Source organism: Ophidiomyces ophidiicola, assembly GCF_022830035.1.
Source record: "Ophidiomyces ophidiicola strain CBS 122913 chromosome Unknown scaffold_13, whole genome shotgun sequence".
Lineage (NCBI taxonomy): Eukaryota > Fungi > Ascomycota > Eurotiomycetes > Onygenales > Onygenaceae > Ophidiomyces > Ophidiomyces ophidiicola.
This window is the reverse complement of record NW_026054653.1, coordinates 187011-206876: the sequence shown is the minus strand read 5'-3', so window position 1 is coordinate 206876 and position 19866 is coordinate 187011. Positions and strand designations below refer to the sequence as shown.

The 19866-nt window shown below is 52.4% G+C and overlaps 8 protein-coding genes across 8 annotated transcripts; 3 read left to right on the top strand and 5 right to left on the bottom strand.

Moving 5' to 3' along the window:
* Window positions 1-187: 187 nt before the first annotated feature.
* TFS1 (carboxypeptidase Y inhibitor) lies at window positions 188-914 on the bottom strand (the record flags this gene model as incomplete). The annotated part of the gene is made up of 3 exons (XM_049252750.1): window positions 188-720; window positions 787-815; window positions 892-914. 3 exons carry the CDS (start codon window positions 912-914, stop codon window positions 188-190), a joined length of 585 nt encoding a protein of 194 aa, XP_049108249.1.
* Window positions 915-1530: 616 nt separating this feature from the next.
* Window positions 1531-4017, top strand: DNM1 (Dynamin- GTPase protein; the record flags this gene model as incomplete). The annotated part of the gene is made up of 3 exons (XM_049252749.1): window positions 1531-1629; window positions 1692-3653; window positions 3706-4017. The coding sequence occupies 3 exons, from the start codon at window positions 1531-1533 to the stop codon at window positions 4015-4017; spliced, it is 2373 nt and encodes a 790-aa protein (XP_049108248.1).
* A 1158-nt stretch (window positions 4018-5175) lies between these two features.
* On the bottom strand, window positions 5176-6678 carry YEA4 (golgi uridine diphosphate-N- acetylglucosamine transporter; the record flags this gene model as incomplete). Its single annotated transcript, XM_049252748.1, has 4 exons — window positions 5176-6170; window positions 6232-6248; window positions 6315-6340; window positions 6412-6678. The coding sequence occupies 4 exons, from the start codon at window positions 6676-6678 to the stop codon at window positions 5176-5178; spliced, it is 1305 nt and encodes a 434-aa protein (XP_049108247.1).
* A 601-nt stretch (window positions 6679-7279) lies between these two features.
* Window positions 7280-10025, bottom strand: rad17 (RFC checkpoint protein Rad17; the record flags this gene model as incomplete). The annotated part of the gene is made up of 2 exons (XM_049252747.1): window positions 7280-9178; window positions 9276-10025. The coding sequence occupies 2 exons, from the start codon at window positions 10023-10025 to the stop codon at window positions 7280-7282; spliced, it is 2649 nt and encodes an 882-aa protein (XP_049108246.1).
* Window positions 10026-10611: 586 nt separating this feature from the next.
* LOZ57_003698 (uncharacterized protein) lies at window positions 10612-12920 on the bottom strand (the record flags this gene model as incomplete). Its single annotated transcript, XM_049252746.1, has 3 exons — window positions 10612-11111; window positions 11164-12589; window positions 12654-12920. The coding sequence occupies 3 exons, from the start codon at window positions 12918-12920 to the stop codon at window positions 10612-10614; spliced, it is 2193 nt and encodes a 730-aa protein (XP_049108245.1).
* Window positions 12921-13911: 991 nt separating this feature from the next.
* On the bottom strand, window positions 13912-15625 carry REG1 (protein phosphatase regulator; the record flags this gene model as incomplete). Its single annotated transcript, XM_049252745.1, has 2 exons — window positions 13912-14953; window positions 15018-15625. The coding sequence occupies 2 exons, from the start codon at window positions 15623-15625 to the stop codon at window positions 13912-13914; spliced, it is 1650 nt and encodes a 549-aa protein (XP_049108244.1).
* A 1236-nt stretch (window positions 15626-16861) lies between these two features.
* On the top strand, window positions 16862-18562 carry LOZ57_003696 (uncharacterized protein; the record flags this gene model as incomplete). Its single annotated transcript, XM_049252744.1, has 3 exons — window positions 16862-16965; window positions 17061-17188; window positions 17271-18562. 3 exons carry the CDS (start codon window positions 16862-16864, stop codon window positions 18560-18562), a joined length of 1524 nt encoding a protein of 507 aa, XP_049108243.1.
* A 344-nt stretch (window positions 18563-18906) lies between these two features.
* TMA22 (Translation machinery-associated protein 22) lies at window positions 18907-19752 on the top strand (the record flags this gene model as incomplete). The annotated part of the gene is made up of 4 exons (XM_049252743.1): window positions 18907-18982; window positions 19076-19095; window positions 19189-19276; window positions 19340-19752. The coding sequence occupies 4 exons, from the start codon at window positions 18907-18909 to the stop codon at window positions 19750-19752; spliced, it is 597 nt and encodes a 198-aa protein (XP_049108242.1).
* Between the last annotated feature and the right edge of the window lie 114 nt (window positions 19753-19866).

Genomic DNA, 19866 nt, shown 5'->3' with positions numbered 1-19866 from the left:
GGGTTAAGTGCTGTTAGTACTACTAGCTAAATTTTTTGATTTTGATAGCGACCTTTTCCTTCCCAAAGAGACATTGGAACAATCAAAATGTTCATATCGATTTCATTACAACTGTTTAGAGGAGTAAATGAGTGACACTCTCATTTCCGTGTTTCATTTTGCAATCACACGCCTCACCCAGCAGCAGTTACTCATGTTTTGCAAAAAAGAAATTTGCCCCAACCACGTCTAACCCATATTCTGATGCCCATTGACGAACCCCATGCCTCTGTTTCCCGTATCCCCACTGCTTCCTCTCCTTCGGAGCTTTGAATTTTCCTATCGCCTCAGCATCACCCCTAAGCAAAACAAAGACATACCGATGATACCCAGTCCCCTGTGGTGGACTAGGAGGCATATACTTTTCAATGACTTTCTCACCCGATTCTTCGGAAGAGCCCGCCCTGCCACCTGCTTGTGTGCTAGAAACGTTTACCATAATCCAGTGGCAAAATTCACTCCAAATTGGCTCTTCACGGCTCTTTGCGTCCGGGTCTGTGAGCACAAGCGTATATGCCTGGTTGGAATTGGATGTGCTATCGGAGGAACCAATTGAAGAGAATTCATATCTAGGAGCATCTTGGGCTTTTGTTATAGGGATCTTGTTCCCGAGCTTTGCTTCCGTATGGGTAGAAGGATAGGTGATGTTCAAGGAGAATTTGGGCTCGAAATCATCCAGAACTAGGAGAAGTTCCGGTCAGGCCTTTGTGGCATCCAAAAGGTTTTCATATTTGGGCGCATCCTTACCATCTGGAATGATATCGTTGGTACGCAGGCTGATTTAAAACAGCCGCCTAGTCAGCTTTTGAAATGTTCGTTCTCGGAACGGCAAAAGCAGTGGCATCAACTCACGCATCTCGAATTGGCTCTGCCATAGTAGAGTTCGCCTTGCCTGTGTGGTAGTTAGTATTCCGGTGACTAGGGGAAACTGATAGGCTCCAATTGGCTCTTAGTTTTGAGATTCTGAACACAGGCAGCAGGAATTGATTCACTAATAGTCCTCTCTGGAGCTACATGCCGCTTGTAACGAGTTCTCATCCATCCCTCATAACCCAAGCAGCGACGTCATACATTCTCATACATTTGCACTGTTTGACAGCGCACAGACAGCTTATCTAATCGCACATGCGGCTGTGAGGCCGAGGTTAGCGCCTTGGCGTTGCATTGACTCGCATCACGTGAAAATGCGTCTCGACCTGCACCGCAACAACAAAAAAGGTTGGCGGAAGAAGGCATTTCATAACACGGTCGAAGCAGAGGTCAAGACTGGACTCGTGAGACTCCGTGAGACTGCCGCTGAGGCCTCGCTCATTTCACATACCGGTATTCTTAATTCTGCGCCCCCTAAGTTCATGTAGCGGCCTCTCCCGCCGCGACAGCTGTTGCCCGCCATTAGCCCTTGTTTTGCCTGGTCCAGCCCATTAGCCTCTGACTTCCCACGCTCCCCCTTCACCTAGCAAGACACCACTTTTGGACTTCGGTATCATAAAAATGGCAACACTGGGAGAGGATTTACTCTCTACTGTCAACAAGTTGCAAGACTTGGTGTTCAATACCATTGGAAGCGACTCTCTGGATTTGCCCCAGATTGTAAGTTGGAGCTATCCAAACATAGCTGGATATGTCGGGATGCTGAATGTTTCTTTCCATAGGTTGTTGTCGGATCCCAGTCTTCCGGAAAGTCTTCGGTTCTTGAAAATATTGTTGGAAGAGATTTCCTCCCTCGTGGCAGTGGCATCGTTACCAGACGCCCTCTGATCCTTCAATTGATCAACGTCCCGAGCGATCACGATGATACAGCCGATAATGAAGAGGTCAATATTCCCCATACTGCCGCTTCTGTTGCCGGCCGTGGAGAGTGGGCAGAATTTCATCACCAACCTGGTCGCAAATATGAAGATTTTGCCCAAGTAAAGCAAGAGATCGAGAATGAAACCGCCAGGATAGCAGGGAATAATAAAGGAATCAATCGACAACCCATTAACCTGAAGATATTTTCTTCCCATGTCCTGAATCTTACCCTGGTTGACCTTCCGGGCTTAACCAAAGTTCCCATTGGAGATCAGCCCTCGGATATTGAAAAGCAAACGCGGAACTTGATATCTGAATATATTGCAAAGCCAAACAGTATCGTCCTGGCTGTTTCCCCAGCAAATGTAGACCTTGTCAACTCAGAGGCCCTGAAGCTTGCGCGCCACGTTGATCCCGTCGGAAAAAGGACCATAGGTGTTTTAACAAAGCTTGACTTGATGGATCACGGTACCAACGCCATGGATATTCTTACTGGCCGCGTTTATCCCTTAAAACTTGGCTTCATTGGAGTTGTCAATCGGTCTCAACAAGATATTCAGGCCGGAAAGCCCCTCGCTGACGCCTTAAAGGCCGAGGCTGATTTTTTCAGGCACCACCCGGCATATCGAAACATGGCTATACGGTGCGGAACCCAGTACCTCGCAAAAACACTTAATACAACATTGATGGGCCACATCCGTGAACGTCTACCGGACATTAAAGCCCGTCTGAATACCCTTATGGGACAAACACAACAGGAACTTGCCAGTTATGGCAATAAACAGTTTAGCGGAAAAGAGCATCGCGGTTCTCTGATTCTACAACTTATGACTCGGTTTGCATCTTCATTCATTTCATCGATTGACGGTACTTCATCGGAGATATCAACCAAAGAACTTTGTGGCGGTGCAAGAATCTACTATATCTTCAATTCCGTGTTTGGAAATTCCCTCGAGACTATAGACCCTACTACCAACCTTTCAGTTCTCGACATTAGGACGGCAATTCGAAATTCCACCGGCCCAAGGCCCAGCCTTTTCGTTCCTGAGCTTGCGTTCGATTTGCTCGTCAAGCCCCAAATCAAGCTACTTGAGATCCCAAGTCAGAGGTGTGTTGAGCTTGTTTATGAAGAGCTCATCAAGATTTGCCACACCTGCGGCTCCACTGAACTATCTAGATTTCCACGGCTCCAGGCTAAGTTGATTGAAGTTGTCTCGGATTTACTGCGAGAACGCCTTGGGCCATGTTCAAATTATGTTGAGTCCTTGATCTCCATACAACGCGCCTATATCAATACCAATCACCCAAATTTTCTCGGAGCTGCTGCTGCCATGTCATCTGTTATCCAGAGCAAGCAGGAGCAGGAGAAAAAAGCCGCACTTGCTGAAGATAAACGTAAGCGTGAAAGGCGACGACTCAAGGAGCTCGGGGGTGTGAATGGAACCGCCACCCCTGACGACAATGAGGATCATCACGATGATGAAAAACTTCAGGCAATTCCATTTCGAGGGCAGAAGGTCGGCAGAAGCCAATCTCCTCACGTCGGAAATCTAGAAAATAGCAAAATATCTTCTTCTCTCAACGGCTTCCAAGCAGCTGCCCAGTCCACAGGCCGAGACTCTTTCTTGAACTATTTCTTCGGAAAAGAAGGTGCTCTCCCTGCACCTGGCCCCGCAGCTGGCTTCTCTCGCCATGTCAACCACTCTACAGAGCCAAGTTTTAGCCAGAGTTTCCGCCGTAATGAAATGCGATCTCCATCAATGTCCCAAAACTTTGCGGACGATGTTGCAGCTCAATCAGAGTTCGGAGATAATCCTTTACTGGTAAGTCCCCCCGCCTCTCTTTCGAGTCGAATTGGATACTGACTGGTCTCAGAAGGACGATGTCGAACCTGCACTCAGCGACCGTGAAGCTCTTGAAACAGAGCTCATCCGCCGATTAATCTCATCGTACTTCAACATTGTCCGTGAAACAATTGCTGATCAAGTTCCTAAAGCTATTATGCACTTGCTTGTCAATCATAGTAAAGATGTCGTTCAGAATAGGTTGGTCAGCGAATTATACAAGGAAGATCTTTTCCCAGAACTCTTGTATGAAGATGACGGCATCAAAGCAGAACGAGAAAAATGCGAGAAGCTGCTCGAGACATATAAAAAGGCAGCCAGAATTGTGGGGGAGGTGCTCTAGTATAACTACTTCGCTGCTTCGCTCTCCTTTAATTTTGATATCCTTGCTTGACCCCGTGCCGTGCTCCATCATCTTACCTCTCCGTGCTCCGCTTGCGATATTTTTGCTAGGCTTCGACTTTCTTTCTGCAGCCATATCACTCAGTGGTGGGTTTCTGTATTTCTTGCTACTATGGTTGAAATATTTTCCCTCTTTATATATTATGACCTTCTTTACTTCTTTGGATAGTATGAAGACTAGCAACAGACAGAAGAGGTGTTTTCATAGAGTTTTATCAAAACTGGCTTTCATTTTCTTTCGTTTCTCTCTCTCTTCTTTGTTATCGAGTTACAATACAACGATGCCACGCCAGAGGACGTTCCTAATGTATGTATATTTATTTGCCTGTATTTCTATTATGTTTATTATTGCCCTTCCTGGTTGACGGGCGAGTTGTGCCTGATATTAATGCTATGGTGTGCATTCGATTGATCCATCTGCTGTATAGCGGTATGGGCTTTTGCTGGATGCAAGCTCTTTAGTTTCAGTTAAAAAAAATATATTATTGATGATATCATCTCGCATCCTTAATTGGGTTCTATACCAATATATGGGAGGGGACTGCCCTTTGGGCAGTCCCCCCCCCCCTCCTCCCCTTCTTTCTTGTTGTTACCCCAACACCTGTTTTGTATGGTTGTTGCTCTTCTTTTTGTATTTATATTTATATACTTATTTTCTTTTGTATATTTATTTATATACTTATCTAGTGTTTTATATGTTTATATATTATATTATTACTAGTATTGTCTATTTTAACTTATTTATATGTTGTGTTGTATCTTGTATTGTGTATATTAACTTATTTATATGTTGTGTTATATCTTGTATTGTTTAAATAAGGATTGTGTTGCAAGCGGGGGAATTCAGTATCCGCTGCGTTAGGATGTAAACTTACTTTTGGGCTTTTTCTTGGGCCTCTATTTTCTTTTGTTCTATGTATGTACGGGGTAGGTAGGTCTAGTTCGATGTTCAACGACCGGAAAAGCAATTGATTCCGAGTGGCATTTCTTATAAAGCCTTACAATCAGTATTCAGACACCCGAACATATGCATGACAACTAATGGTTAAAAATATAGAACAAAGCACCAGTTTCCAGCATACTGGACGAGCGTTGAGCTTTAGCTTTTCTTTTTCGCTGTGCCTATTTCCTGCGTTTTCCTTAGTCTTGCTCCCTCCCACGCATATATACCACCAGCAACAAACACTACACCTGCGCCCGTCATAACGCCACTTGATAGATGATTGCCAAATAAATATACACTCAAAACCAAGCTCACTAGCTTGCGGATGTTGAGGACGACAGTGACAGTCAATGAAGACGATTTCGCACTCAGAAGGTAAACGCCACGTATACATAAAAATTGAGTTAATGCATTGAGGAGAAGGTAAAGTAATTTGAGAGGAATATGGGAGAGAATAGAGTGAAAAAAGGGATTGGTAAGAAGTATAACGAGAGGTGTGGGAAGGCTGGAATTGGCAATAGGATTGGCCGAGGAGCCCAGGATCGATGGCGAGGAGAGCAGATTGCGAATCTGCGGGATAAACTGCCCAGATGTAGGCAGCAGAAATAATAGAGAAAGGGCATGAGAGTAGAATAGGCCCTCACGCCAGCTTTCCCTTCCATACGTTTGGAAGAGTCGATCAGCATAAACGCCTTGGAATGCCGCAAGAACCATAGCCAGCCCTAGGACTGTAAACCCAATTAGGGTTCTGATTGAAGCAGTTTCGGTGGCATTTAAGTCGGCTTTTGTTGATTTACCCTTTGCACTGGCATCTGCAAGGGCAGCAGTGACAACTCCGACTGAAAGTAAGCAGACTGCAGCAACCTGTACACGTGTATATCTCTTTGAGTTATACAAGTATCCAATGATCATGGATGTCACTGGTCCACCGCTTCGAATAATGATATGCAAAGGTACAGATATTTTGAACAAAAACGCCGAGTTGTTCATAAGGTTCACAGTCATAAAAAATGCTGTGAAAATGGCCCACTTCACAATAGGCACAGCTCGTTTTTTGAAGAATAATGGTCCCTTTCCAGAAGAAAAGGAGATGACGTTTGGGAGAGTGAAGAGTGAAGTGATTGCAAACTGGGTGAATGTCACAAGTGCACCTGAGAGTTATCAAGTTAATAAATCCATGCTGCATCCCAACAGCAGCTGGGGAGATCTTACCAGCATTAGGCATGTCACTTAAAAGCAAGGTCCATAGTCAGCAGATAATTGTGAGTCCAATAGGGTTGATACCAAGAACTCACGTTACAAGTGCTTCCAATGTAAATACCTGAAAGAGCCCAGTTTATTAGTACAAATCCATGGGTATTACCCCCTCCAGATCTAATCTTAGCAACTCACATTCGCGCAGCATCCACCAAATATCAACCCCAACATCAAAGCAATGTTCACCCATGCAGGGAGAGTTGCATGTGCAACTGCAGTTGCTATACCCCCTGCACCTTCATTTTTCCTTTTCTCTATACCATCTCTTGTAGCAGCGTGCATAGGCCCATCAGCATGGGTAGCACTCTTACGGGTATGCGAGGGAGGGTCCGAGGTAGAGGCGGCGGCGCCTTGGGTTTTGCGTTGTCTTGCAGAATCGGGGCTCGTTGTTGCGTCCGACATTTTGAGGAGCTCAGCGCTATCTAGCCACGGTTGTCTACTTACGACTCTTGCAGAAAATAACCGGCCGTGCCAAAAAAAAAAAATGGCCGAAATCGGTAGGCTAAGGGTGGTTCTAAGAATAGAAGGTATAGAAAGCAAAAGAGTCTATTAACTAATTCAGAGAGAAAGAAAGTGACAAACATAAAAAACTCCGGTTTCCACCAGTCTGCAAAAGCATCACTTTTCCGCCATGATAGCGAGAGTTGCTCCTTTTCAATCCTGGCGTTGGCCGCCATCAGTCTCGCATCCTGCTGAGTCAGCAGGGGTCTTTCGATGTTTATCAGAAAAGAACAGATATACGACGCAGACAACGGGGAGTGGCGTGATGGAATGGGTATTTGGAGCTAAAAACGCTCCATTAACAATGTCTAACCTGCGCGGTACAGAATTCAGTGTCTGGGCAAGTGATTGTAGGTATAATAGGACAGCAATCTGCCTAAAATCAGTTGCGTTATCTACAGAGGACTAGCTTTCCAAACGACTGCATGCTCAGTATATTACTCGGGTATTTAGTCGCACTACATTTATCTATTTAATTAAGAGAATATTTTGTACGATCGTCTCAATCTTCAATGTCGTCATCGCTTAAAACAAGAGAATCCACTGCGGTTTCGACCTCAGGGGCCAAACCCCTTACTTGCAATGGTAATTTATGAGACGGCACTGGCGGGCCATTGCGTGACATGCGATTCTTTTGCGGCGATTTCGGCACTGGGTCTGTTACCCAGTGCTCCTGCTCGGGATTTTCGAGTAAACAAAGGTCGAGATCAGAGACATTTGGGTGCCGGTCAAATGACCCGTAAAACTGCGTTATCTTTGCAAGATCTCTTCTTTTAGATGCATCCTTGGATACCATTCTCAGGTACGGTAAATAGTCTAACAGCATCTCCTGGGAGGACATCATCAATCTACCCGCCGCGGGTAGCCCCTGGACATCTTCCTTTTGGGATACGCCACCAAACGTCAGGCGACTTCCCCAGGATTCCACTCCCTCACTCCTCGTGGCAGAGCCAGATGAACGGTCAGAGAAGGTTGGATTCATTAACCTTGAAGTCCACACATCTAGTAGGCCGTAAAATTCCTCAATCTTCCTCCATAATCGCATGGAGGTCGGAAAGAACATCTTATGAACATCGCCCCCCGAAACACCCGGGACAGCCCGCCTCTTTACTGGGTATGGAAGGGAAAACAGCAATCCCCGCACAGCAACCAGGAAGCTTATTTCATCCTGACGCAATACATCGATACTAGTTCCTGAGGTCAGGGAAGAAAATCGAGACAAACTCGTACCGCCTCGATTAGGCTGGCCGCCCGGACGAGCATCAGGGCTGAGGACATCTGCATCAGATAGTTCTGAGATGCAGTCGGCAAAAATGTCCGTAAAATCGTCGCTGGTACAGGACAGAATGTAATTCTCATGAAGAGCGGCAATGAATGTCTGTATATCCGTTCCGGTCTCGTTGATAAGGCTATCAATCGAAACTTCCGAGACCTTTTGGCGCGCAAATTGCGGGAGATGCTCAGGCGGTTGAGGAGCTTGTGCACTGGGGCCCATGATGATGGTTGGGTCCTGTCGTTTATTGTACACAACCTTTCCAACGGCATGGAAGATCCCTAGGCTTGCTTCCCTCTGGGTGATAGCTTCGAGCGAGTCCTTTTCTGTCTCTGTCAATACACCCACCGACTTAACCCCTCTTCTGATTCGACTGGCAATTGTTCCACTCCAAATGCCATCGGCGTCGCCCCGTAGACACATGAACTCCAAAGACGAGATCGCGCTCCGGACATCGCCCATGTCTGCAAAGACTTTGAGGGCCGCTGGTCCGGGCACCCGCCGTCGTTTCGATACGCGAGCCTCTTTTTTCAAAACAAGGTCTAGCGCTTTTGTGATGAAAGTAGGGGCCATTCGATTGAAGTCGATAATACTCACACCGGGATGGTTCGATACCTCAGCTCCAAGCAGTCTATGGACAGTGAAGTTGTCCGATATAGCAGCCCCGGTACCTAACAAAGTCTCTGAAACAACAATAACGAGCGGAGGACTCAACCCAAGGTCTTGCCCCGCTGATACACCCCGAAGTTGGTGGGGCGGCACAGCGGCAGCAATGTATTGTTGGAGAGTTGACCTAAAGGCCATCAAAGCCGAAGATCCTGGACTCAAGGATGCTGGAAACTCTTCCACAAGTATAATCCGCTTGGAGTTCCCAGAAGAATTAGAGTCACCATTCCGCGCGTCAGGTATAGGACCGTCCGATTCTCCGGACAATGTAAGGCTGTGAAATTTATCGCTGCGCCCCAGAAAATCCTCAAACTGGGCACTCATCGATACATAGCCAGGCGACATATATTGCTCCCCAGAATAACTCTTCCATTCTATAATATCGTAACTGAGAGCCTTCGAAAGCAGTGATATCGTGGTTGTTTTCCCGCTGCCCGCGGGACCTCTGAGCACCAGAATTCTCTATAGCAGTCAGCATCAAACAGAAGCTAGGAGGCGGGCAACAGAATCAGCAAGGTAAAGAAAAAGGAGGCACCAAGGAAGAACAAAATCTACCTACTTTTCTACTCCTTCCTGCAAAAACATCCGCCAGCCAACTCTGCACATCGGCAACTTTTTTCTTATGAACGGCTAATTCATCTAGGTTGGCTGGCGCAAATCGCTCCGCCCATGGCCTCAGTTGACCACCTTCTACTAGACCGGCGGACCGTCCAATTCCAGCATCAGCAGGCAAAAGAAACCGTTTTGTAGTTCTCGATACATTTGAGACCGTAGACGTCTGGCTGCCATTGGGCTGTTCCTCACGCCCCAGAGGCCGTGTACGTCCATTCACATTGTCCCTCTGGACATACCCAGCGCCCGTTCCAATATTTGACGACTGCTCCCGGTTCCAATCCCACGTAATATCATCCTCCTCGTCTTCAATCTCCTCGACAGCGTCCGGCGTGCTCGTAGTATCCACCGCTTTGCTCCATCGCTGCTCCTCCGTCGCCGTCGCAAAATACGAATGAAGCGATTTGCCCGCGGAGTTCTGGTTTCTCGATTTGCGCTTTTCCGGAGAGGACGTCGGCGAGGTATGTGAGGACGGGGTGGCCAGTCGCGCCGCTGGCTTGCGCGACGGGCGCGGAGGATGTCTCTTCGTAGTGGATGTGTTTGAAAAAATGGCAGCCGTGCTATCGTCGGCTCGAGTAACGTTTAGTCGCGTCTTGAGGCCCTGGCGTAGCGTGGACGTGCTTGAGGATGCTGCTTCGTCATCTGATGACTGCACCACAAGCCTCCGCTGCCGTTTCCTGGGAGGTGCAGCGGTCATGGCGCGGGAGGGGAAGGAACATGTCTTTCGGTTTCTTGTTATCAGCGCCTGTGAGACAGAGAATCCATGTGCTGTCTCCAACACCGGAACTTGTCGAGGTCGGTTTGTCGTTGGCCGTTGGCTAGCTTGTTTCTAACCTAGGCGAACTATATTACACTTTTGAGACCATAAAGAGTAAGAAAAAACGAAGATACCTACAGGGTCCAGGGGCCTGCGTGTGCAGTTAACTAGCAGATCGTGGATTGTTGTAACGGGGATTTTGTGGCTTTCAAAATGAGCAGTTCCTTTGCAAGCCTTATTCTACATACATAAAGAGAGGACTAGTAAGTACTCCATGGTGGACAATAACCGCTGACCACTGTAACTGTTACCCATTGAAGACCGTGCAGGCTATGTATAAAATAAATGACTGTGTATTCAGCAAAAAAAAAAAAAAGATGATAATGTGCAGCAAGGCTTGCTCCCATGAATCTTTTATAAATCATTCGCGAATTAGATATATCGCCGTATATCCACCAAAATACCTCCTGGTATCAAAATCCGAAAGAAAAAGGAAAAGAAAATGAAAATAAAAGGAAATCAATGTCTAGGATCCACCAAGGATATCATAGAAATAATCCTCATCCAGCCCTTCCCTGCTCGGGATCTCCGGACAGTCTCCAGAAAACGTGGCGTCGTCAAAGCGCACATTCAGCAGCCGAATCTTCAGCCCGTAGTTGCTCACCAGGTTGATCAGCTTGTTCGTCTCCGCCGTGATCGGCTGCTGGTTCAGAAGCATCAGCAAACCATCCAGCCACTCGGAGGCAACGCTGTGCGACTGCGGATGCAGCGCGAGGAGAACGATTTCCTTCTGCGTGCTGTTCGTTTTTGTCGTGTTGGAACGCTGGCGGCTGATGGTGGACGCGGAGGCGTTGAGAGTGGAGGCTTTGGGAGTGGTGCTCGAAGAAGATGGGTTCGGTACGTAGCCGTGAATTGTGATTCTGGTAGAGGAGGACGTGTGGGGGAGGGTTTTGATAGTGGAGCCGGAAGAGTCGTCGGGTGAAGCTGATACGTTGGAAACAACGGAGGAGACGGTATTAAGGTCAACTATCTTTAATTAGTAACAGGCACCGTTGAATCTCAGATATAAAACACCTACTCTTTTGTGCAAGGGCGTCTATGTCAGGGATGGTATTATCCATAGAATCAAAATCAGCATAATGCAAGAAACGTCTGTTGTGCGATAGCTGGGCATATCGATACGATGACACCGAATTCATCCGCTTCATCTCCGCCTTCGACGAGACGCCATTCTCGCCTCTAGCAGTTACGTCCATAGGGAACCACGCCCCCTGCAGTAAGCACCGTATCCGCTGCTCCTTGACAAACTGCAGCGCTTCATGATGCAGCTCCTCTCGAACCTGGTGCAGATGCTGGCCCCAGACATCTTCGTACGTCAGCTCCAGAAGCTCCATCTGCAGCTCCCTGAGCCTCTGGTATTCGAAATCGGCCATCTCTTCCTCGATTTCTTGGACATCTTTTGTGCGCGTGGCTCCGCCAACCACAGACTCGACAAGAATCCGCACGAGTTCTGCAATCTTGGAAAAGTCCTCGACCTCAGCGCCCGTTGCTTTCCATAATCGAAAGAAAGCATGCAGTCCAGCAACATGTAGCCGCGGCCAATGGAGCAGCAGTGGCTTGAATATTTTGTCGAGGTTCGACCTCGATTCAAGTATTAAATAGCCCTTGGGGTCTTCTAAGTCCGCCTTGTCAACTTCAAAATGCTCGTACAAGATAGCCGTGACGGCCAAGCACGCCCTGGCGATCGGGCATCTCTGCTCAGCAGGCCTCGTCGACTGCTCCAGCAGCATCTTTTGAAATTGGTCCTGATGCTTCCTCACAAAATCAGTCAAGTCCATCATGCCCAGGAACCCCATCTCCTGAAAATCCCACTGCGGACTCTCACTCTCAAACCCTAGACGCCTCCACTTATACGGATTATGCCTTCTCGAGCCCGTACTCGCAGCAGTAGCAGCAACAGCAACAGCTGCAGAACCAGCGGCTTCTGGCGCCAATTTTTCCGGATTGCTCGCCAGGTGGATACCCTTCAGCGCTCTGCGATGCTCGGTCTTCTCCAGCTCGACGGGGCAATCGCGCCACTTCTTCAGCAGCACCTTGGTCAGCGACTGGAACTCCAGCAGCGGCTGGGCCAGATCGTGCAGGGCGGAGCCCTGCATGAGCACGTAGGCGGCGCGGATGACGCCCAGGTCCTGCAGGCGCTTGATGAACTTGGGCCACTCGGCCTCGCCCTGCGACATGATGGAGTCGCGCATGAGGCTGTTGATGAGCTGCAGGGCGTTGGCGCACAGGGCGTGGTCGGCGGACGAGAGCCGGCTGACGAGCATCTCGAGGAAGGGCGGGTGCGTGGCGATGGCGGGCTTGAGCGCCTGGAAGCCGAAGTGGCCGGAGTAGCCGTCCATGGAGCCGCGGCCAGCGCTGTGCGGGTGCGAGACGATGGAGACGAGGATGGACATGGCGCCGCGCAGGATGTTGACCAGCGGGTGCGTCACGATCAGTTGTACGATCTGTATGTAGTATTGTTTTTAGCAAAAAGAAGACACAAAAAAGAGGGAATAAGGGAAAACCCACGCGATCAATAAACGGTTCATCCACGACCTCCCAGCCCTTATCGACCTCCAGCAGTCGCGCAAACGACGTCAGGCTGTACGCCAGCGTGTTGCCGGTGGCGGTCATGGCCAGGTGCTTCAGCTTGACCAGGCCGGCTTCGGCAATAAACACGTCGGCAAACGACGGATCGCCGATGTTCGACTGCAGCTTGAACACCGCCATCTTGCGCACCGCGTCCTCGTCGCTGCCCAGCCGCTCCGCCAGCTCGGAGACGTTGATGTTCTCCATCTCGGTCGTTTCTATACGGGGGGTTGTGGTCCGTGACGAGAGAGGGGAGGCAGGGCGGGAAGGGAGGGTGTATATAGAGGCCGTCGCATTCACCGGGAGCCACGGATCCCCGGCTTTCGCAGGGGAGGGGGTATATTATAGGGCGTCGAAGGGATATTTCGGGGGTTTAGAGCATGATGGCAGGGAGGTGGGATAGTTATTGGAGGTAGGAAGATTGTTTCACCAAGAACAGAGTGATCAGTAAGGCGGGGAGGGTCTGAGCAAATCACCCACGGAGCAATTCGAATTGGCCAGCAATAATATGGCCGTGGAGAGATCAGCCCTTTTTGCTGTGGGTGGTCGTTGCAGCAGCGGATATCCCTGCGCCGGCCAGGGGGTGCGCACGTGATGCGGAGTCTGGGCGCGAAGTCTGGAGTAAACCGTCAGAGAGCGAGAGACAGACGAAGGCCTTTGGAGACAGTGCCAGACATAGTATTAGGAGAAAAGCGTGAGCAGAGGATTGCCTGGAAACCGCAGATTCATTACCACGTGTGTCTTCTAAATAAATACATGCATGTCTGTACATATGTAACTATGTATCCCCATCACAGCTGCATGCCACTCTTTTGTCCCTCGAAACGCCCGATGTATCTATCACATTAACAACCCAGAAAAAAAAAAAAAAATCAACACCTTCGCGCCATGTAAATTATCAGAAATCCCCACAATGCTTTGATTTTTTTTCACACAAAAATGAAACCAAGCCAAGGCACAGCCCAGTATATCTGAACAGATGAACACTGCAGCTATATCAATATATCCACCCGTTCCGCGATCCAATTCGTAGTTATTAGAACACCACCCGAAAAAAAAAATAATAATAATAATAATAAAGGGAAGTTGAAAAAACACCAATATGCTCCGTAGTATATGAATCTAGTCCGCAGACCTCAAGGAGCCAGAGCAAAACTCTAGTATCTTGCAGGTTTATTGCTGTCGCTGCGGCAGCCCCTCAGGAACCCCAGCCGACATTCCAAAAAACATGGGCGATATCGCGAACGGTATGCATCGCGTCGACGACTCGGCCAATCAAGCTGTCCTCCGGCGAGCCGCTGTCCCCACGGTCGCTGTTTCGATCGGCCAGCTGGTCCGGCGGCACGAACACGCCCGATGGAGACAGATACCACATTTCATCGTTGTCGCCGTTGCTGCTGCTGTCTTTCACCGGGCTACTTGACGTTTTTGGCGTTCTTGTCAGCAGCGAAGGCTGCGACGAGCTAGGGTTCTCATTCGCCTGATGTATGATGTCATTGGCGGCATTGACCTGCTGGAACGCAGATGCATAGCACGCAGGCCCGTATCGACCGTACGGCTCGTCGTCGACGTCCGAATCACTGTCGTATTTCAGCGTCGTCGGCGGCAGATGGGCAATGATGGTCCGCGTATCACTGTTGAAGCTGCTGGTGGACGAGGTACTGTCTCGCGAGTCCGGCCGCGAGTGGCCTTGCGGCGCCATGACGAGCGTGCCATCGGACATCTCGTCGTCGCTGTCGCGGCCGTCATCCAAGAGGCAGCACTCGTCGGCGAAGGCGAAGTTGTCGTCGTAGTCGCGATAGCACGGCTCGTGGTCATCGTCGTCGTCGCCGCCCACGGCGACGACTTGCGACACGACGTTGTTGAAGGTGATGCGGCGTCGGCCGGTGGGCGAGGTGGCGCCCGAAGCCGGGGTCGACAGCGTTGCTTCGGCGGCTCTCAGGGCAATTTCAGCGCGGGGCCCGGAAAAGACGCTGTCGGAGGCGGAGCGTTGCAGCCAGTCCACGTCGGGGTGGTCTGCTGAGCGGGATTTGATTAGGTTGCTGGCGTGTTCGAGGAGGGAGTTGGTGGAGAGGGAGTGCTGCAGGATGGCCTGGGAGATGGTGGTTCTCTTCAGGATGGGCTTTTTCACGGGGAAGCTGTTGGAGGCGGAGGGGGCGAGGAAGGGGAGGTCAGAGAGAGAGGATTCGGAGTCGTCATAGAGAGGGCCGTATAGCCAGGTGACATCAGCTTCTTTCACCCTATGAGCCATTGAACATTGTCAGCATCAGAACGTTATCCCCGAGGGAGCCACAAGACACTCACCAGCCCAGAGATTCCGGCGACAGAGTGGCGAGGCCGTACTCGATCTTGGACCACGCCCTCCAGGCGGCATTCGCCAGGCGATGGCCGTCAGGCAGCGAGTCTTGCTTGCCGACGGCATACCGCCAGGTCTGCCAGAGCTGCTCTTGCTCCCAGCGATGCGAGAGGTAGTCGACGTGCCTGCGAGGCCGCTGTTCCAGACAGGCATCGTCGCCGGCGGTGCGGGGCATGCGCAGGATCTGGAACAGCCAGTCGTCCAGCTGGGCCTCGGACACGGCGAGCGACGGCGGGTCGCAGTCCGAGGGGCTGGCGGGGCCGACCTCAAATTCGGGCAAGTGTAGCTCGTCGGCGAGAGTGTCGAAGAGGAGAGGGTCGAGCAGCGGCGCGGAGGCGGGCATGTACGCAGCGGGCGGCGGGCGCGGCGGCGGGTCGTCGGGGGCGTGCAGGACCCATGAGTGCTGGGCGGGACAGTAGGAGACGGTGTTGCTGGCGGGCATGGCGCGGGGGCCGGGCGGCTGCGAGCGAGCGCGCGGCGGAGCGAGGGCGGCGGGGTGGTGGTTGGGGGCATCGCGGCGGAGAGGGCGGTAGGCGGGGGCCAGCACGGCGGCCATGGTGGGCGGAATTGTCTCCCAAGGTCGGTGGCCCGGTTCGCAGAGGGAGCAGGGGCACGGCAGCCAGGTCGTTACGCACCGGCCATGGCTGTGAAGAGGTGGTGCAGCCTGGAGGAGAGGAGGCAGCACAGGGCTGGAGATAGGATGAGAGAAGACGAGGAGGAGGGCGAGGGGAGGGCGGTGTCTAATAATAAGAAGAAAATGCAAAATGCAAATACAAGCTCTGGCGAACCGTGGATTGGAGATCAAGCTCCAACCAGGTTTTTTTTTTTTTTTTTGGACGGCGCCCAGGCAGACCAGGCCAGGCCCGGCGGGATGGATGACGACAGCGCGGGCGGCAAGCAGGGCGGGCGCGACAAGATGCGAAACAGCAGCGAGGGCGTGCAGGGGAGTTAGGGGAGCAGCGCCCTTTTGGGGGTCGTCTGGGCGGCGGGCCAGGCGCAGCGACGGCGCGGGCTGGCCGGGGCGGGGGCGCCGCCACGGGGGGGGGGAGGGGGGCGCGCAGGGCCTGCCGATCGCGCGCGCCGGGGCTAAGCGACGCCGCCAGGTCGCTTATCGCTAGCAGGGGAACTAGCGCACGCGATAGGCGGAGTCTCAGCGACCGCCCGATAGCTCGGCCTGCCCGAAATCTCCCGAGGTCCCCGCTGGCCAACGGGCTCGTCTTAGGGTGAGGGTTAGCTGGCTCGGAGGGTGAGTAAGCCAGGCACTCACTTCTCTACGGGGTACTCCGTACTGCTCAGCGCACACACTCCCCTCCTCCCGCCCGCCCGCCGGCTGCCCGCCCATGACGCCCTGCGCCCTCACCCCCGTGCCCTGTGCGACCCCGGAGCCAGCCCCGTTGCCGTCGCGGGCCAAGGGCGGCGCCCGCCGCCAGCCCAAGCAATCCCGTAATTATTACCTACACGACCACTACATACGGACATAGCTACGCCAACCACCGCCTCCCGCAGCGCAAACGCTGCCCCAGGCCCCAAGACGCGCCGGTTCCCGCGCTGCCCGCCGGATCGCAATCACGGCACCAGCTCCTCCAGCCAAGCCGTCCTGCCCAACCGTCGCGCCCGCTGCCTCGCCCGCCACGGCCGTCGTCTTCGGGACTTGCCTCCCCGCACGCCCTGCCAGTACATAGCCCGCGCAAAAGGGCCTTCTCCAGGCCTCTCTTCCTTGCACTACCACCACCACTCCCATTCGCCCAACCCTCATACGAACCAGTTACACAATCCCACCGCAGCGCCTGCAATGTGTGCAGAAACTGTCTCCAAGCCAGAGCATGGCCATGCCGAGATCCTGCCCAAGAGCAATGCCCACGACGCCGCCGAGCAGGGCCAGGTCGCCACAGACGCGTATGTTCCCTGAAGAAAAAAAAAAAAAAAATTTTTTTCTTGTGTTTTGGAGACACCCCCCTGTTCATGCGCTGCGGCTAACAAAACACCTCAAGATATGGCAACTCGCTGGTGCAGTTCGACCCCGTGGCCGAGCGCCGCCTGCGCACCAAGATCGACTGGTACATCGTGCCCACCGTCTCGCTGCTGTACCTCTTCTGCTTCATCGACCGCGCCAACATCGGTGAGTCATTATCGCCACGCACCAGCGGGCTGGCTATCATTTTATACCAATTGAACGACGGACCGGCTAACTCGACCTGCAGGAAACGCGCGCCTCGCCGGCCTGGAGAAAGACCTGCACATGACCGGCTACGACTACAATGCCGTGCTCAGCGTCTTCTACGTCTCCTACATCCTCTTCGAGATCCCCTCCAACATGCTGTGCAAGTGGATCGGCCCCGGCTGGTATCTGCCCGCCATCAGTCTCGGCTTCGGCATCTGCTCCGTCGGCACCGCCTTCGTGCAGAACAAGGCCGCCGTGAGCGGCGTGCGCTTCCTGCTCGGCGTCTTCGAGGCCGGCATGTTCCCCGGCATCGCCTACTACATGTCGCGCTGGTACCGCCGCAGCGAGCTGGCCTTCCGCCTCTCGCTCTACATCGCCATGGCCCCGCTGGCCGGCGCCTTCGGCGGCCTGCTGGCCTCCGGCATCCTCAAGCTCGCCCACTTCGGCGGCCTGCGCCAGTGGCGCATGATCTTCGCCATCGAGGGCATCGTCACCATCGGCCTCTCGCTCATCGGCTTCGTCACCTGGACCGACCGTCCCGAGACCGCCTGCTGGCTGTCGCCCGAGGAGAAGGACCTCGCCGTCGCCCGCATCAAGTCCGAGCGCGTCGGCACCACCGAGGTGCTCGACAAGCTCGACAGGTCCAAGATGACCAAGGGCCTCTTCAGCCCCATCACCCTCGCCACCTCCTTCATCTTCCTGCTCGACAACATCACCGTGCAGGGCATGGCCTTCTTCCTGCCCACCATCATCCGCGCCATCTACCCGCGCTACTCCGTCGTGCAGCAGCAGCTGCAGACCGTCCCGCCCTACATCGTCGGCACCTACTTCACCGTCTTCATCCCGTTCCTCAGCTGGCGCTTCGACCGCCGCAACGTCTTCATGATCTTCTCCGCCCCGCTCATGATGATCGGCTACACCATGTTCCTCGCCTCGCAGAACTCGCGCGTGCGCTACGGCGCCACCTTTCTCATCACCAGCGGCGCCTTCTCCTTCGGCGCCCTGTGCAACGCCCAGGTCTCCGCCAACGTCGTCTCCGACACCGCCCGCTCCGCCGCCATCGGCATGAACGTCATGATCGGGAACATCGGCGGGCTCATCTCCACCTGGGCCTTCCTGCCCCACGACTCCCCTCATTTCCCCATCGGCAACGGCCTCAACCTGGCCGCCAGCAGCTGCATCTTTCTCACCGCCATATTGCTCCAGGTCTGGGTTAAAATGGACAATCGCAAGAGAGATGGGAAGGACATCGACACTGAGCTGGCTGGCCTGGACCAGAAGGCTATTCAGAACCTTGATTGGAAGCATCCAGCGTTTAGATGGAGGTTATAAAATTGTTCATTTGCCCTCCCCTTCATTTGCCCTCCCCCCTTTTCCCACCCCCTTTTTTTGCCCGAAACTTGTTCCCGTAGCGGCTCGACTTTCATGCCTCGACGTTGTGATTAGATTGAAATAAACTTTGCGGTTCTTCAGCCAAAATGCGGGGTTAAACTTTAGCGCTAATAGTCACGTGAATGCCAATTTATTCTTGCTTACATAAATACTCTCCGGATTAACATTTCTCCTCTTGTATGCCCGCCCGCACCGCCCTCGCTCACCCCACCGCCTGGTATGAGCATTGAGCACAGCGGATGCTCAACATATTAAGCAACACGCTGGTATTGTAATTGAGCGCCATGGCCGATTCAGCAGAGACCGAAGCTCAGATAGCTCCTGCGGAGCCCCAAGCTAGACATATTGTCTACTGTGGAGGTAAGAAAGATGCCTTGCGAATTTAATCATCCACCCCTCACCCAATCTACGGAGTTGTGCAAGCTGACATCTCTCTGGTGCCGTGAACTCTAGTATGCACTCTTCCGCCTGAGGTATGATATTTTCTACTATATAAAAAAACAAAATTACAGCATTCCGAACCCATACCTCCCTCCAAGGAGCTCCCCCCGCTAAATACTCAATAGTATTGCGAATTCGGCGGCACAGCAAAGAAGTGCGAAGAATGGATCCAAACAACCCATCCCGACCTACACCAGAAGCTCTACTCAGAAGGTATTGCCCCCCCGCCTCTCCATCTTCACCCCCACACACACCTTTTTCTAATACCCCTCCCAGAAGCCATCGCCGCCAACCTCTCGGCGCTCTCCCTCGAAGCGCGCCAGCGCGCGGCCAAAGACGCCGCGAAAAAGGAAGCCAAAGCGGCGCTGGTGGAGACGCGCAACCAGGAGCGCAAGGCGGCGGCGATGATCCAGATCAAGCGCGTGGAGCGCAACAAGCGCAAGTTCGTGACGGTGGTCGCGGGCGTCGAGGCGCACTGCGGGCTGGACCTCAAGAAGCTGGCCAAGGAGCTCGGCAAGAAGTTCGCCACGGGCTCGTCCGTCACCAAGAATCCCGCCGGTGGCGAGGAGATCACCGTGCAGGGCGACGTGAGTGATGATGTGCTGGAGTGGCTGGTCGAGACGAAGGGTGTGCCTGAGGATAATGTGGAGTTGGTGGAGGATAAGAAGAAGAAGAAGGCGGTGGAGTGAAGGGTCTTTTTTTTTTTTTCTTCTCTCCTATGCTTCGTTTATTCTGGGGCCGGCGTTCTCTTTCCTTTTTTTTCGGAACCATTTTGCATTGGAGGGCATAAAGTGTTGATTTCT